Genomic DNA, 16,287 nt, shown 5'->3' on the forward strand with positions numbered 1-16,287 from the left:
ACAACTGGTCATGTTGGAAGCTGTTTTAAATACCTTAAATAATTAACAAAATAACTCAAATAAATGAAAAAAAGAAAGAAAAAAACAATATAAAATCACAGGAAAGTTCAAGACAGCCGTATATTTAATCCAGTATCAGATAGAGAAAACTGTAAGAACACATACAGTTCAAAAGTGTTCAAAAAATAAAATTCATTGAAGTGCTTACAAGATTAAAAAATATTAAAAGAAATTATTAACTATATTTATTACAATAATTTTGAACAAAATAATGTCTGTAAAACTTAAAGTTGATGCAACTTACCTGAGTCACCGTAACCAGGAACCAACAGTCAAGTTGAATCAGTAAGTTATTTTTTACAGTGTTAAAATGAGGAAAGCTAAAATAAAAGCCAAGATCTGAACAAGATCTGCAGGACGGGAACCAGAAAATGTTTTCCTGAAATGCAGAGATGCAGGAATGACGTAGAAGTATCCACCTGTAAAGAAAAGTATTGATCAATGGGTGGGTCAATTGATCGGTTCTGTCACCAGTGGAGTGGGCGGGTCGGAGTGTTTGCTTGCTTCTCTGAGAGTAAACACTCTGTTGGACTCGCTGTGGGTCCAGCTTTATGACCAGACGGCTCTCGGTCAGTCAGTTCTCTCCCTGAACCATGAAGCTTCACACCGCTGGACCTCTGCTGGTTCTGATGCTGGTTCTGATGCTGGTTCTGATGCTACTCAGCTGCATCGCTGCTGAAGAATGCAACCTGCCGCCAAAGCTGCAACGACAGGACTTACATAAGGTGAGATCACAAACCAGAACATCTTGACTCATCCTGATTGGTTATGTGTTCTGGTTCCAGTTGACAGAGGTCCGGTGGGTTCTGGTTCAGGCGATAGCCGACTATCCAGCAGGCGAGGAGCTGATGAAGAACGCCAACAGCTCTGTCATGGAGCTGAAGCTCAAGGAAAACAACGAGAGCTTCCTGTTTGTTGAGCGAAACATTGTGTGAGTTTAACCTGGGCTCAACTGGACCGGGTAACGTTCTGACTCTATTACACTGTAAAAACACAAAGTAAGCATTTTCAGTTGAGTTTCTACTGCAAACTTCTTAGTACACTCAAAATAAGACAAAACTAACTTACATAACTTTTCATCACAATGGGAGCTTGTTTTAGGTAAATAATTCCTTAAGAAAGAAACTGATTCCATGTACAGATTATTTCATTTAAGACAGTTTTGACATATTAAGTTTTTTTTTAAATCAATGTTAAGGAGCTCATAATGTTTGCAAAAATGTTACTTTTACAGTTCTGTCTTATTTCAAGTATATTAAGATGTTTGTACTAGAAACTAGGTCAAAAATACTTGGTGAGAATTTGTGTTTTTGCAGTGTAGAAATTATATACGACAGCGTATTGAGGCCTTTAGGAATAGAAAAAAAAGAGGAAAACCTCAGACAAAAAAATCTGAAATTTTTGGATCAATCTCAGAAACTTTCTAGAAAAACCAATGAAGTTTCTGAGATTCAAAAGTTGAAAATTTTTTGAATTTTCTATAAAAAAAGAAATTTTCTGAGATTAATCTCAAAATTTCTGACTTTTTTTTTTGTTTAGTAATTTTCTTCACAGCACCAAAACTTTTTAGCGAAAAACAAGAGCTGTTTTAAATTAGTTTCTTTCCATTTAGCAAATGTATTTTCAAAATGTCAGATTGCATATGGTTAATGGAAACAGAGTGGGAGCCACGTTACATGTCATATTTACTTATCAGGGACATTTTTGACATTGTTTTTGTTCTTCCATTTTGGTTTCTACAGCTTCTAAAATCAACTCAAGCACTTTAAAATAAAACACCCAGACATTTTTTGGCAGTAAGTTTATGTTTTCTGGTGTCTGGAAATTGAGCCGTTTCAAAAACCTTTTGAATGTGATGTCACAAATCAAAAAGCACAGCGCTGTTACCTAGCAACCCCAGTAGAGCCCAGTCTGTTACCTAGCAACCCCAGTAGAGCAGTATGTTACCTAGCAACCCCAGTAGAGCCCAGTCTGTTAACTAATAACCCAGGCCCAGTAAATTCAAATTCAAAAATACTTTGATACCAAAGGGGAAGTAAATGTTGCAACTCATATTAAAATTCTTGACTTCCATCCAGAGCTTCTTGAACCTCCAGATCCCGGGTTTCTACAATCTGCTTTCTGTAACGTTCTAAGGTTCAGTTATTTGATTCAAATGTAATTTTGTTCTGTTTTTTCCAGAGCTGGAAACTGTCTCATCTTCCGTGGGAACCTGTCGGTCCCAGATCCTGAGACATCCAACCATACGCTCCTTCTGGATGCTGATGGTCAGTGTTGGACGAGCTCTAATTTTATACTTTTATGTTATACTTTTATATGTTAAATTTATACTTTTTTGGCAGGAATTCACTCCTCCATGGACGTTTTTCTCCACTTTTATCAGAAATGGCCCTAATATAATCTGTCCCTGTAAACAACCAATATACTAACTCAAGCATCAAGCTAGGAGCTAGTAGATGATCCACTTTAAGTCTGTATGTATAATTTATCCCCTGGAGAGAAAATCTAGTAAATTCAAGATAATCTTAATTTTAAAATATTAAAGTTGTTACTTGGAGTCTTTACTTTCTATATTGAAACATTGTAGAATCATATATATATATATATATATATATATATATATATATATATATATATATATATATATATATATATATATATATATCAGAGTTATCTCAATAATCACTGCAGTAGTTTGATAGAAAACAGTTTTATAAACAATTATCTTTTCACAGATTATCGGTCTCATACTAAACTGTCACGACATAGTGCCAGTTTCACTAAATATGCAAAAATATTAATAACAGTTACATCAGGGGTGTCGAAGGTGTGGCTCGGGGGCCATTTGTGGCCCTTGAAATGATTGTGTTTGGCCAAAGTCAAAAATAGTAACAACTATTCATAACAAAATATTTTGAGATTTTCTGTTTTTCTTCTAATAAGACATCAGTCCAAAGCCATTTTTATGTTATGCTCAATTTATTTTTTAGCAGGTAAAACAAACAAACCAAAAAATGGTTATAAATGAAATTTGCCTTTTTAATTTAATGAATCTTGTGGTTCGCCAATAGTTTAAATTTTCCAGTTTTGGCCCCAAGGACTAAAAGTTTGGACACCCCTGAGTTACATATTGAGGGAAATCCGACCAGCACACAGGGAAAAGTTGATGGGATGTTATTGTTGCTGATTCCTTGAAGGCGTGCGGGAGTTTGGCGGTGTGGTGACTCCATACGATGACAAAGGTCGAGCGGACGTCCACCAGGCCTGTTCGAACTGCCTGCTTGTCTTCTACCGCGGAGTGTTTGAGGGAACGCCGGGGAGGATGCTGCTCATTTACAGTGAGGAAAACACTTTGAACATTCATCTGACACGAGATTAAAACTGATCTGCAAAAACTCCACACCAGTTGGAAAATAAGACAAAATTATCAGTTGTTTGAAGACATGATGTTTTGGCTCTGTTAGGACTAAAATAATCTGTCTTTAAAGCATACAGGTTATGGAAAGTTTTGGAAACCAATAAAATGGGAATCTGTTGTATTTTTTATCCGTTTAACTACTTACACCTGCAATGTTTTGTTTGGAAGTGTGTAAATGTAAATAAAGAATTCTAAAAAATAAATAAGTAAAATAAATTTAGTTCACATATAGCACAAAATTACAACAAATATAATAAGTTCAATCTAATCAGACTGACATAGCCCACACTGTAAAAAAAGAAAATTGTCTCTAATTCACAGTGAAATACCAGCAGGTTGCTAGAATTATAAATGTAAATACGGTAAAATCCATATTTTATCTGTAGTTGCCAGAATTTCACCCTATTTATGGTAAAATTACGTGAATATGGTAAAACTCTGGCAACCACAGCTGCTGGTATTTTGTCGTAAATTACAGACGGAAGTCAATTACAACCATTACAAATCGTAAATTTTTTACTTTTTTGAATTTTTGGAGCTCAGAAATTTCCTTGTTTTGTCTAGAAATAATCTTAGAAAATTGTGGGGGAAAAGGGCAAATTCAGAAATATTTTTGCCCAAAACATTTGGCAAAAATTTTTTACTGAATTTTTGGCAAAATTTTCCTTTTTTATTCCATCTATCATGGTCCTAACACACCGTGATCCGCATTGCTCCTTCCAGGCTCCTTACTGTCAAACCCAGAATCCAAAGCTCCCTGTTAGAAAACCACAATAAAACAAAAAATATTTTTAATTAAAAAACAAAGCAAAACAGAACATTACAAATCTCTAATATCTACTTTACAAAGAGTTTATTCTGTCTGCAGAGAGGATGCTGACTTCCTGTCATATTTTGTGAAACAGGAAGTGAGGGGAAACACCTGGATGCTGAGGAGCTGACAGCTGCTGAGAGCGAACACAGGAGGATAGCAGAGTGCCTGAAGTTCAACGTCAGGACGAGTTTCCGCTACGACGGGAAGGCAGGTCAGGAAAATGACTAGTTACTGTCTGAAGTGGTAAAACTGGGCGACAGACTTCAAAGTTCATGTTTTAGTTGTTATAGAAACCAAATAACAGCCAAACATTTGTGACGTTGTTTTACATAATTGGTGAGAAGATTTTAAACTCTGTTTTCTTTTATATTAAATTACAAAAACAAGCAATATGCATGTTCATTCACAGACATGAATCTCTGTATTCTGTAAATTTAACCTCCATTTCAGCCATTATTTGGATTATAAAGCAGATTATTTTTTAAAAAAGTGTTTTGTTTCTCTGCAGATTTTTGCCTGGAAAAGAAGGAAGAAACAAAAGCCTGACACAACATGTAGGGTTTAATAAATATATTTATCTGATGAAGACTAAAGTTGTTTCATTCATTCTCATGTGTCTCGATTTGTTGAGAGCAGATGGAAATCTATGTTAATACACTAGTCTGGCAAAAGTAGCAAACATAAGTTACTACAATTGTAAAGTTATGGCAATTTGTGCCATAATATGAATTATAATATGAATATTATAATTTATATTCTAATGTGAATTATAATATGAATTATAATTCATAGTTTTTTATTTTTAAAATTAAATTAATTAATTAATTAATTAATTAATTTATTTATTTATTTATCTATTTGTCACTCTTGCTGCTTAACTTTGATAAAATTAAATGTATTTATTTATTTATTTATTTATTTATTTATTTATTTATTTATTTATTTATTTATTTATTTATCTATCACTCTTGCTGCTTAATGTTTCGATAAAATAAAAATTTTCAGACGTGTCTTTTCGGTCTGGTGCCGCTGGGTGTCGCTGTCGCGCTCCCTTTTAATTCGCTGAAAAGAAACCCGCCGCGCGCGGCCTCGTACGGGGTAGAGCGCGCGTGCTCGAAGCCAAAGAGCATCTGCTTCAAAGCGGTCCGCGCACGCGCAGGAGGGAAGGATGCAGCCTGTGTTCAGACAACAGCCGCGGCTCTGAGGAGGAGACACAACCGGCGTGGACCCGAGTGGACGCGGCGGCACCGACACCAGGACCTCACCGGGGACCGGAGCGACCAGAGTCCGGGCTGCAGCTCCCTCCGGGCCGGACCGAACCTCCTCCTTCTTCCCCAGCGCTCCGACTGAGCGGTTCCCACCGGGAGTGAAGAGGAGGGAGGATGAAGAAAAGCAACCAAAGCAGACGGGTTAGTCAGACACGTTTTATTCTTTAGTTTTATATTTTTATTTTTAGCTTTGGAGTCAGTTTTAAACATTCATCCGGGTTTAAGTTGTTTTAATGTTTAATTGGGCAGAAAGCAGAGTATAAATATGAAAATAAATCCCTCAGATTTCTGATCAGGTTCGTTATTTATCAATATTCATCACGCTGCTCCATTGAAATTCCTAATCACTGCCACGTTTCCGTCAATAACTTTAACTTAATTTACATCCAATTGATGAATTAATGAATAAACATTTTTGTTACATATTTATTAGTCGTCTATTGTGTAAATAAATTAAGCTTAATTATATTTTTTCAGCCTTTTTTTGTTTTTATGTTTTCACCCAGGTTTTGTTTATCTGGTCAGTTAAACATTTTAATTTTGAGTCAATATTGCATGACATTTCACCATCATTTAGGTTTTGGGATCCTCAGATTAACGCTTCACACACATTCTGAGGAGGAAATTTATTTTTTTTTTCACTAAACTAATTTAAAGATGGAGTCAGAAATTGTGGGAAAAATCTTCAAAATGTTCTTCTTCGTCTTCCCGATAAATAACTGGAATCCTGAAACCTGTTATTGTCAGATCAGAGGATAAAAAACATCCCAAACCACTTTGAGCTCAACTTTCATGTCTTTTTTTGTTGTTTCTTTGAATTTTTCCCTTTGAAAGTTTTTCCCGTCAGGTCCTGTTGCTTCCCGTTTCCTGGTCGGTTTCATTTCGTCTCTTTCTCTCTGCAGCACTTCGCCCAGCTTTCTTTTTCCTCTTACTTCTGTCAGAGTCGGGCTGTTATGCAATTAAAGTAGGTCAGACTGACGGAGAGCAGTGAGATCATGACAAACACGATCATCGTGAAGATTTGCACTCCTCCATCAGTCGCACGTTATTCCTCCTCTTCACTTCTCCCTCGCCTTTCTTCCTCTTCTTCTACTCTCAGACCAAAGCTTTACCTTTTAACTTTGTTTTTTCTCATTTTTTAAAATGTACTTTCATCTGGTTTTTCAGTCATTCTTCATTTTTTAACCTGAAAATAAGATTAATTGATCTTCTTATGAGTTTAATCCTTTTGTTTGTTTGTTTGTGAAATTAAAATATTTCTTTTCCTCGTTTATGCAATAATCACACACTAATAACACAAATTAATTCTTTATAGACCTGCAACTCTATTATTTTGGTTATAAAATAATCTATCGATTAATCTGACGATGGATAATTGGATAAAAAATTGCCACATTCTGCTGATTTTAAATTTAAACCTTTTTTTCTACAATATTAAAAATACATTAATAGAAACAAACAACTACATTTTATTGCCTAAAATGAATAACGTAGCATTCCTTTGAACACCTGATCATTTATTAAATAAAAATACTTCAACACTTCCTACTTAATGTATCAGTACAATTTAGGATTGATCTGTTGATTATCTTTTGGATTAAATCTAATAATTGGATTGATAGACAATTATTTTAACAAATGATTAATCACGATTAATCATTTCATCCCTAGAAGGCTATGTTTGAGGAGTTTTTTTATATCTTAGATTCATCATTTATTTATTTATTTCTGCAGTTTTGGCTTAATTACTTCTCTGAGTACGTTGTTTTTTCAGCAAATTATCTTTTTTTAAGTTAACGATTAATCGATTACTAAATTAGTTGACATTTATTTTGATAATCGATTAATCTGATCTATAATTATCTGATTTGTTGGTGTCATGTTGGCTGTGAACTTGTGGTTTCTCTTGTTTTGTTTTTATCTTCTTCTTCTGTTTCAGGGCTTGCAGGACTCCGGTCCGCTCGCCGTCCAGCAGCCGGAGAAGGCAGGTTGGATCAGGAAGTTCTGCGGTCGAGGGATTTTCAGGGAGCTGTGGCGGAGCAGGTACCTGGTGCTGAAGGGAGATCACCTCTACATCTCAGACAAGGAGGTGAGGGACGAGCGAAACGGAAACATAGTTAATGGGACGGCACTGGGAGGACTGGGAGTCGTTTTGCCTGATGGGTTCTGGGCCTGGAGCTTCAGCAGCTGTTTGGTGTCAGCGACCTCACTGTGGGTTAGTGTCAGAGAGAGACGGAGACGGTTTGTGTCCTGGAGCGACAGCGGAGATTAGCAGCAGCGACTGACTCAGGAGTCAGACGCGATGTTGGAGAGTGAAACAGAAACTCCCAGAGTTTGTGTTCCTCTAGCGGCGACCTATCCTTGGACAGGTTGGGCCGGGTCTGTGATCCAAACACGTTCGTTACGGTTTTTTCACAAAATCATTTTTAGATTAAAAGATTTCAGTGTTCTCAGTTCTGACTGTTTTGAGCTCCTTTCAGAATGAGCTGTTTTAGGGCGCTGTCACTTTAAATCCAAATGAGCAGCTGCTGGCCACGCCCCCCAGCTCAGCGTTTACATTCATATGTGAAAATGGCTCCTTCTTTCCCAGCAGCTACCGAAGGGCGCATACTGCGGTTAAACCAGATGACCAAATGTGCTGGAGTTCCACCTGGGTTGCTAGGTAACGGACTGGAGTTCCACCTGGGTTGCTAGGTAACAGACTGGAGTTCCACTTGGGTTGCTAGGTAACGGACTGGAGTTCCACTTGGGTTGCTAGGTAATGACATAAAACCCTATTTTTGAAATGCCTAATTTTTCAGACACCAAAAATCATTAGCTCATTGTCAAAATTGTGGCGGTGTGTTTTTTCTAAGTGGCTGTTTTTAGAAGCAATACAAGCCCAAATGGAAGTACAAAAACATGAATCCTAACACTTACAAATCCATGTAAATGCTGATTCATTTATTTTTTTACTTGTTGAGCTTCAAATGGACTTCAAATGAAATATTTTCCCAAACCAAGACACCTAAAGAGAAGAAGCATGTAACTGTAAAGATAAAAAAAAACACTAAATAAACTCATAATTAAAACTCAAGACAACCACATAGATGTATATAAAATCACAAAGACAAACAAATCATAAAATAAAAACAATAACAAAAATCTTCCAAGCACCAAAAAGACACAAAATAACAAAGCTGAGAATAGATTAAAAAACATCCATAAAACAACATCGATACACCAAAATCAAGAATAAAAACAACCAGAAAGTAATTAAAAGAGATTTGAAAGGAATAGAAAGAACTATAATTTTTTGACTGTGGTAAATTACTTGTTTTATGGCAACAGCAACTAGTTAAACAGTCCAATAAAAATATGGATATAGTCGATGAATATTTGCATCCTTGGTAAATTACACGGGTCAAACATTTGTGATGTTGATTAAAATCTTGATAAATCTAAGAATCTCCAGTAAAATCAGGATGTGACTTTGTTTGTTTAGATGTAAAATGGAAGTTTTAGTGAGACGAGGGAGGAACGATGTCCTGTAATCTGTTTTTACTTCCAGCTCAGATGATGGCCGGTCGGCTCTGAAACATGAGCTTTTCACCTGAACCGACCTCATCAAGTTCCTGTTGTATGAAAATCCAACATCCTCTTTAGAGAAACTGCTTCACATCAGTTTTAATCTTTTTATTGCTCTGTGGTAGACAAATTCACTAATGTTAACGGAGACCAACATGCTTCCTTTAACAGGTTAGGATTAATCTACGGACTGCACATAACATCCATTTCATTTGATTTCACAAAATCATTCCTACCTAATGAGATTTTAGTCTGGTCAGTTCTGCCTATTTTGAGCTGTTTTAGGGCGTCTTATCTCTTTAAGTCCAAATAAGTCACGCCTCCAACTCAATATTTAGCCTTTCATGTGAAAATGGCTGCAAACAGAAGCACAATTTTACAATGACTGATCTTTGAAAAGCAGAAGTAAAGCCTCCTGCACAAACAACAACAAATCACTTGTCTTTTCCAGCAGCCATTGTACAGCAGTAAAACCAGCTGACCAAACGTGCTTGAACTCCAGCTGGGTAGCTAGGTAACGGACTGGGCTTGGCTGGGGTTGCTAGGTAACGGCTTGTTGATTTGTAATATTACATTTCAGAGGTTTTTGAAATGGCTCTTTTTCCAGACACTAAAAATCTTTAACTTGTTCCCAAAAACTAGCTGTGCTGGGTCTTTTAAGCTCTTGGTTGCTTTTAGAAGCAGTCGAGACCCAAATGAAAGCACAAAAACCTGAAAAATGTGAATTTAACATAATTGGTCCCCTTTAATGCCGCGTGGTTTGACTGCAGGCCGTTTGTTCGTGTCGGGAATCAGATGAACCTTCCTGTCAGTGAGGCAGTTTGGATCCTAAGTGCCGAGTGTTCACACTGATTCTGTTTTTGCTCCAGCATTACGTAACTCTCTTTTATGCAGCTCCACACACAGGCTGCGGGACGCTGAGTCAGACTTTCTCAAACACTTTCTTCTGGGTTTTGCATCTCAGCTGATTTTATCTCTGCAGAGTGCAGACAGGCAGATCTGAGGAGGTGGAGGCCGTCTGTCGGCGAGGAGTTTGAACAATAAAAACGGCTTCAACAGTTGGTCAATTTGTTTCTGTTGTTTTGTTTTTTCCCAGCATAAGAAGGAGCTGTTCATTCATTAGTTTAAATTCACTTTAAATGATTTAAATCACGTGTCAAACTCCAGGCCCGGGGGCCAAATATGGCCGCCGTAGCTTTTAATGTGGCCCTCGAGACTCCAGATGACATCAGGAAGTCCTTTCAGTTCTTTACAAATCTGTAAGATTCACAAAATCAACAGATCCCCAAATTTTTTCTGATTTTACTGTAATTATTTCTCAAAATTGGTGAAAAACATTTAGTTTCAATGACTCAGCATTACTTAATGTGAAGTTATAGTTCCTGATTGATACGGCGATTAATAAAAAGTCACATTTAGCATAAATATAATAAAAATTCATCAGAAATCTTTCTAATTTAGCACCACAAATTCTGATTCTGATTGCAAAAAAAACGCAAAAAAATCACAAAATCGTGGTTGGGCTGATCAGCGTGAAAATATGTTTAATTTAATTATAGGAAATACTTACTGAATGTTGAAACAAACAGCAGTTTATTGATATTTTAACAGATATTTTAATGGGTTTTATCAACAGATTCATGCTCAACCGGCCCTTTAAGAGGAACTTTAAGAGTTAAATGATTGAACACTGGAGCTGGAGGACATTTTAAAAAATAAAATAAATAAATAAAACAGCAGAGACAACAAATAAAATTAATTATAAAGTCTCTGTAAACAAATTGTCCTTTAAAAAAATGTTTATTTGAGACCAAAACACCAGAGTGAAGAGTTTAGTCATCTAGTTTTTGGTAGAAATAGAGAAAATAGAGAAAATTGTTACATAAGGCAAAGGGAAATTATTGAGTTTGTTATCACCTGTTTATTATCTGACTTATTGATTTATTGCTTAATTGCGACAGGCCTGATCACACCTCAACTGAAAGCAGAAACTATTAAAACCTGATCTAATGGGACAGAGAAGTGGAAAGATTACAGAGAGTAATATAAAACCAGAAAGAAGAAAATCACAAACTGGCTGCAAAACTCTGCAGAAGGTTAAATACTGATAACATCTTCCATAAGACCAGTCCGTTCGTCCGCTGCTTTAAAAATAGACATTTCCATGCGGATGCAGAGTCAGGAATAAAGTGCGTTTCTGCTGAGAGGTTCTGTTTGTGTGTTCGGCTCTATTTTAGCTGCAGAAACTCGTGTTCCTGTTATTGTTGCCGAGGCCGGCCGATCGGACCGAGCGGCGTCATAATGACTCACCCTAACCCAGTTACCGCTGCAGCAGGGAGCTTCATCTCATTATTTACATCGTAAATCGTTAGATTTCTGGGTAAAGACGCGCTCAGGGGTGGGAAGAAAACAAGTTTGAGGCGTGAATGAGAAGCTGTAAATCACTGCAATCTGCTCTGAAGCGGTGAAACGAGCCTGCCTGTTTTTCCTGTAATTACATATTTATTTCACTGCGAGTCTCGGGGATCCGTCCTGTTTCTGTGTCTCAGAATGACCCGGGTCCGCTAACTACTGCAGCCAGAGGCGCTGTGTGTGTGTGTTGGATTTCTATTTTTAAAGGTAGCAGTTTTACTCTGAAACTAAAGCAGAGAAGACATTCCTCCCTCATGCAGATCTTTCTCATGAAAAATGCAGATAATTGATCATCCGGACATCCAGAGCTCCTGTTTTTGTCTCGTATTTTCTGAAGCGTCTCCATGTCGGCGGCGCTGAGGCTCAGGCTCCATGTAAATAGTATAGATTGTGGTATTGATAATGGTATTGATGGCTTCTCAACATGTGACTGCCATGAACCCTGCAGCCATTAAACACAACATCTGACACAGAGGAATGTTAAATCATCCTCATTATGATCAAGAGATGGAACAATTTTATACATTTAAAGGTTTCTGAGTGTTTATGAAGCGACTTTTATTCATTTGTGTTGCAGTTTTGTATTACTATCAGCTCATAAAACGTCTCAAGTTCAACAAACTCGTTTTAAATTAATCCATAAACTGCAAAGTTATCACATTTAAATGAAGTATTGCCAATATTTCATTAACATTCATCATCCCAGAGAAGCTAAACATACTTGTAACATGAAAGCACAAACATATAGAGATTTATTATTTTAAGCCACTAAAAAGCTGCTTTAAACTTTTTTATACTATTTGGTTTGGAGCAAAAAAACCCCTGAAATTAATCATTAAATAAGATTTTCTCTATTATTATTGAAAGGGAAACAAAATGTCTCTCATATATGTCACATATAATTGTCCCAGAAGTTACTGAAATAAACGATAATATTGTTGTGTTGAGACCATTTTCAGGTAATAATGATCCAATAATGTGAGATTCTCAAAGATCAATAAACTTTAAATTCTAATGAATATTTAACACTGGAACACATTTCAAATATCCAAAATAAATTACAGAAATAACAAGTAAAATTAATTATAAAGTCTCTGTAAACAAAATTATCCTTTAAAAAAAGTAACTTATTGAGCTCAAATCACCAGACTGAAAACTTTTATCATCCAGTTTTTAGTAGAAAGAGACAAAAGAAAAAAACAACAGTAAATCATGCAAATAGAAATTATTAGGCTCGTTTTAATTTATATGCAATTAACTGATTTATTGACACAGAACTGCTCTCAGGTATATAATATTGACTTTCTGCGTCTCTTTTACTTGAATTTCTCTTTTCTTCTTAATTTCTTGCATTTTATGTTTTTCTGATTATAATTTTTGTATTTTTTCCAGTTTAATTTTCTGAATTTTTATGCCGTCTTTTGTTTTGCAGCATTTGGTTCTGACACCAGCTGCGACAGAAAATCCCGTCTCTAATCGATTACAGATGCAGCCGTGTTCTCCTTGACTCGTTTCAGCTCCAAATGCAAATCAGCGACTGCATGGCATGAGTATCATGCTGCATCCGACTGGAACAATGATGTTAGATTTGAGTCTTTTTTATCTATTCTTGTGAGACCTGCTGGACAAAGAAAGAAGAACTGACCCAGTTTAATAGACGTTCTGCGTTTCCTCGTTTCCACTGAGCGGTTTGCTGTTTTATGGAGAGAGTTCCCATTTGGACTCAAACTGGAACCAAATGCTTAACGTGGCGTCACCAGTGTGATAAAAACGTGATGCAATTGAATCTTGTTCTTCTTCCTCCCAATCAATAATGGACTGTTATGTAATCGGCACCAGTGCCCAAAGGAACAAATGTAGAAAAAATGGGTAAATGTCACCAACTAAACCATTTATGAATCAATTAAGCTTCATTGTACAGCCATTGTTTGTTTTTGTGAAAATTGTAAGACATATAAAACATGTTTATTTGCCAGTTACCAACAACAAGTCAAACAAAATGCCAGTTGTACATAGAGGCTGTCAAGCAGATGGTCATGAATCTCGAACTTCTGGAGAATCGTCTTCGTACGCGCAGCTCTCTAGATATTTGAGTCATAATTAAGAAGTTCTTGGAGGAAGCATCCAGTTGGAGTTTGTCCATTTGGCTTCATGAATGTGAAACAGGGAGCAGCAACTGACCAAATGTAGGAGTTCCGCTAAGGGTTGCTAGGTAACAAACTGCTGGGGTTGCTAGGTAATGGGCTGGGCTCTGCTGTGGTTGCTAGGTAATGGGCTGGGCTCTGCTGTGGTTGCTAGGTAACGGGCTGGGGTTGCTAATTTGTAACCTAAATCCTGGGATTCCTCTTATATCTATATTATCTCTGTTACAGCATAATCTGGTCCTTTGGTTCATTTGAAGAAATAATTCTGGATTATTTTTAAACATACATAGACAAAGTGTAACATATTTATTTATGTTATAAGACAGTGTTATAATTCTCTTAATGAATAATAAATCTCATAATTTAGTTCAAATATTACAAGGAATCACGGGACCTTAAGATATTTTCACTGTCACAGACAAAAAAGCCAAACAAAACATTTGTTTTTATAATAATCACAACTTTTAGCCTTATTGGTGTTTATGTGAAATACTAACTTATTACTCTCTTTACATTTACTTGGCTTTTTTTCAGAAGCCAAGCAAAATGTCGTCAAACTGTTTTTATCTTCATTTTTTGTTATTCTCTTTAAATCTTATATTATTTTTACGATTACACTGAAATATAAAAATAAAACAAAATAGATAACAATTACCCTTCCTGGAAGTATTTCTATTAGCGCATGTGTGAATTAGTGGCTAGCTCAGGCTGTAACAGGTAATAATAGTTAATATATCATTGGAATAATAAAAACAAACAAAGTAAAAAACAAAAAAGTGTAAAAATAAAGAGTGGCTTGCTTAGATAAAGTTCCCTGTTGCTGGTTTCATTTATTCAGAGCCGCTGCTCCAGCAGAGTTAGGTTTTGTTAAATATGAATAAATGTCTCTTCCTCTCAGTTAAACTCAGCTGGTTTTCCTTTTTGCTCGGAAGCTTTCACCAAATTAACTTTTTAAAGTTGAACGAAGTGAAAATTCGACGGATGAATGAAACATGGAGCAAGGCGACTCATTTTTCCACACTGAATCGCCTCCTGACTCGTTTTCACTAAACCAACAGCTTCGCCTGCACAGAGGAACCAGAACCAAATTTAATAAAAATAACACTGCAAAACATCCATATTTATTCTAATAAACACTCTGTCCCACTGACTTAATGCAGTAAAGATTTTCTTCTTTACATCTTGAACAGACGGTATTTATTTATCTGAATGAAACGAGTCAAAATCTTCAAGCTAATGAGCCAGATGTTCGACCTGAATGTGAAAAATATGAACTGGAATGGAAACAGCTGCTCTTATTTGTGTGAAATGATCAATAATTCAGTTTAAAAAGCTGTTTTCAATATGATTTATTATTATTAAACATTATAGAAGATTGGGTCATGGGTCAAACAGCCACACATATTTTTATCATTAGATTAAACACAATTAAAAACATTTTACCTCCCAGACAGTAGAAAAGCTCCGATAACAGCGGAGCCACAAGGTGGAGGTCTGGATCGGTCCTTTGGTTCCAGGTTTCTTCATGAAATCGGTGAGCAGCTGGGTGGAACCAGATGGTACAAACTGTGGTACAAACACAAGCTTATTTCTGTGTCATTGACTCTGAGCTAAACGAGCAGCAGAGACAGATGTGCACGAGTTTCTAAATCAAGAAGAAATGCTTTAAAACACCCCTTACTGGGGATTTTTTTTTTTTTACCTTTTTTTAATACACAAAATTCACTTTTTGAACATTTTGGCTTTCCATTTGGATCTCTGCTCTTTCAAAAAAAATACACCCAGACATATTTTGGTAATACATTAATGTTTTTGGTGTCTGGAATGAGCCGTTTTATAAATGTCCAATTTATTGAGTCACATTTGACGGATACCTCACCGTTACCTAGCAACCCAAGTTGAGCTCCAGCATGATTGGTGAGCTGGTTTTACCACTGTATGCGCTGTACAATGGCTGCTGGAAAAGCCAAATGCTTAGTTGTTGGCTTACCTTGAGTAACCACTTGCTGGATTCTTGTTGGCTGTGCAGGAGGCTCCACTTCTGCTCTTCAAAGATGTACGGTTGCATAATTGTGTTTGATGTAGATGCAGTACGTGAGGTTGATTGACAGTGCTAAGACCCTCCTCCTGGCTCTGATTGGTTGTTTTTGATAGAGAGCTGGAAATTGATCTTTTCACTGATTATTGGTTTCATATCAAACTGTCACGACATGGTGACAGTTTTAACAAATATGGAAAAGACAAATTTTGTAAAAGCTACTTACTGGAGCTTTGATATCATGACTGTAACATTATAAGTTTACTTTTCTAAATAGAAAATAATCCTATCCTGGCCCTTATATTTTGTCATAGAGTTGACCTGGTTTCAAAGTCCAAATAACAAATAAAACGCTGAATAAAACGCTCATCAAACAAGATGGGGGCCTTGGAGGCGCTGGCGTCACTCTGATCTGTGGAAACCCAATGACTGCACGTGACAAAAATGCAGATTTTCAAAAAATGTAAATCTTCTAGAACCAAAACTTTGATTAAACACTGACTGATTTATCATCCTTAGGTTAGCTACACTTTTGGGTGCTTATTTCCTGTGAAAGTCTCATCACC

At 36.4% G+C, this 16,287-nt stretch overlaps 2 protein-coding genes across 2 annotated transcripts in view; both read left to right on the forward strand.

The window, feature by feature from the left end:
* The first annotated feature begins 583 nt into the window (after positions 1 to 583).
* LOC106952719 (saxitoxin and tetrodotoxin-binding protein 1-like) lies at positions 584 to 4,880 on the forward strand. Its single transcript, XM_015041040.1, has 6 exons — positions 584 to 785; positions 846 to 991; positions 2,242 to 2,327; positions 3,258 to 3,398; positions 4,384 to 4,503; positions 4,801 to 4,880. The coding sequence occupies exons 1-6, from the start codon at positions 654 to 656 to the stop codon at positions 4,836 to 4,838; spliced, it is 663 nt and encodes a 220-aa protein (XP_014896526.1). The 5' UTR covers positions 584 to 653; the 3' UTR covers positions 4,839 to 4,880.
* A 526-nt stretch (positions 4,881 to 5,406) lies between these two features.
* Positions 5,407 to 16,287, forward strand: part of plekho1a (pleckstrin homology domain containing, family O member 1a) — a 26,915-nt gene continuing 16,034 nt past the window's right edge. Inside the window, exons 1-2 of the mRNA XM_015041036.1 lie at positions 5,407 to 5,701; positions 7,500 to 7,649. Of these exons, the coding sequence (XP_014896522.1) occupies positions 5,675 to 5,701; positions 7,500 to 7,649 (177 nt within the window). The 5' untranslated portion in view covers positions 5,407 to 5,674. The remainder of the gene's footprint in view (positions 5,702 to 7,499; positions 7,650 to 16,287) is intronic.

This window comes from Poecilia latipinna, unplaced genomic scaffold (genome assembly GCF_001443285.1).
Source record: "Poecilia latipinna isolate Pla-1442-1.1 unplaced genomic scaffold, P_latipinna-1.0 Scaffold536, whole genome shotgun sequence".
Taxonomy (NCBI): Eukaryota; Metazoa; Chordata; class Actinopteri; order Cyprinodontiformes; family Poeciliidae; genus Poecilia; species Poecilia latipinna.

Excerpts from the sequence above, each read along its gene's own strand:
- LOC106952719 (XM_015041040.1), top strand. The coding sequence starts at position 654 with ATGAAGCTTCACACCGCTGGACCTCTGCTGGTTCTGATGCTGGTTCTG. Across the intron at positions 786-845 it reads AACGACAGGACTTACATAAG|TTGACAGAGGTCCGGTGGGT; the intron begins GTGAGATCACAA and ends TTCTGGTTCCAG. Across the intron at positions 992-2,241 it reads TTTGTTGAGCGAAACATTGT|AGCTGGAAACTGTCTCATCT; the intron begins GTGAGTTTAACC and ends TGTTTTTTCCAG.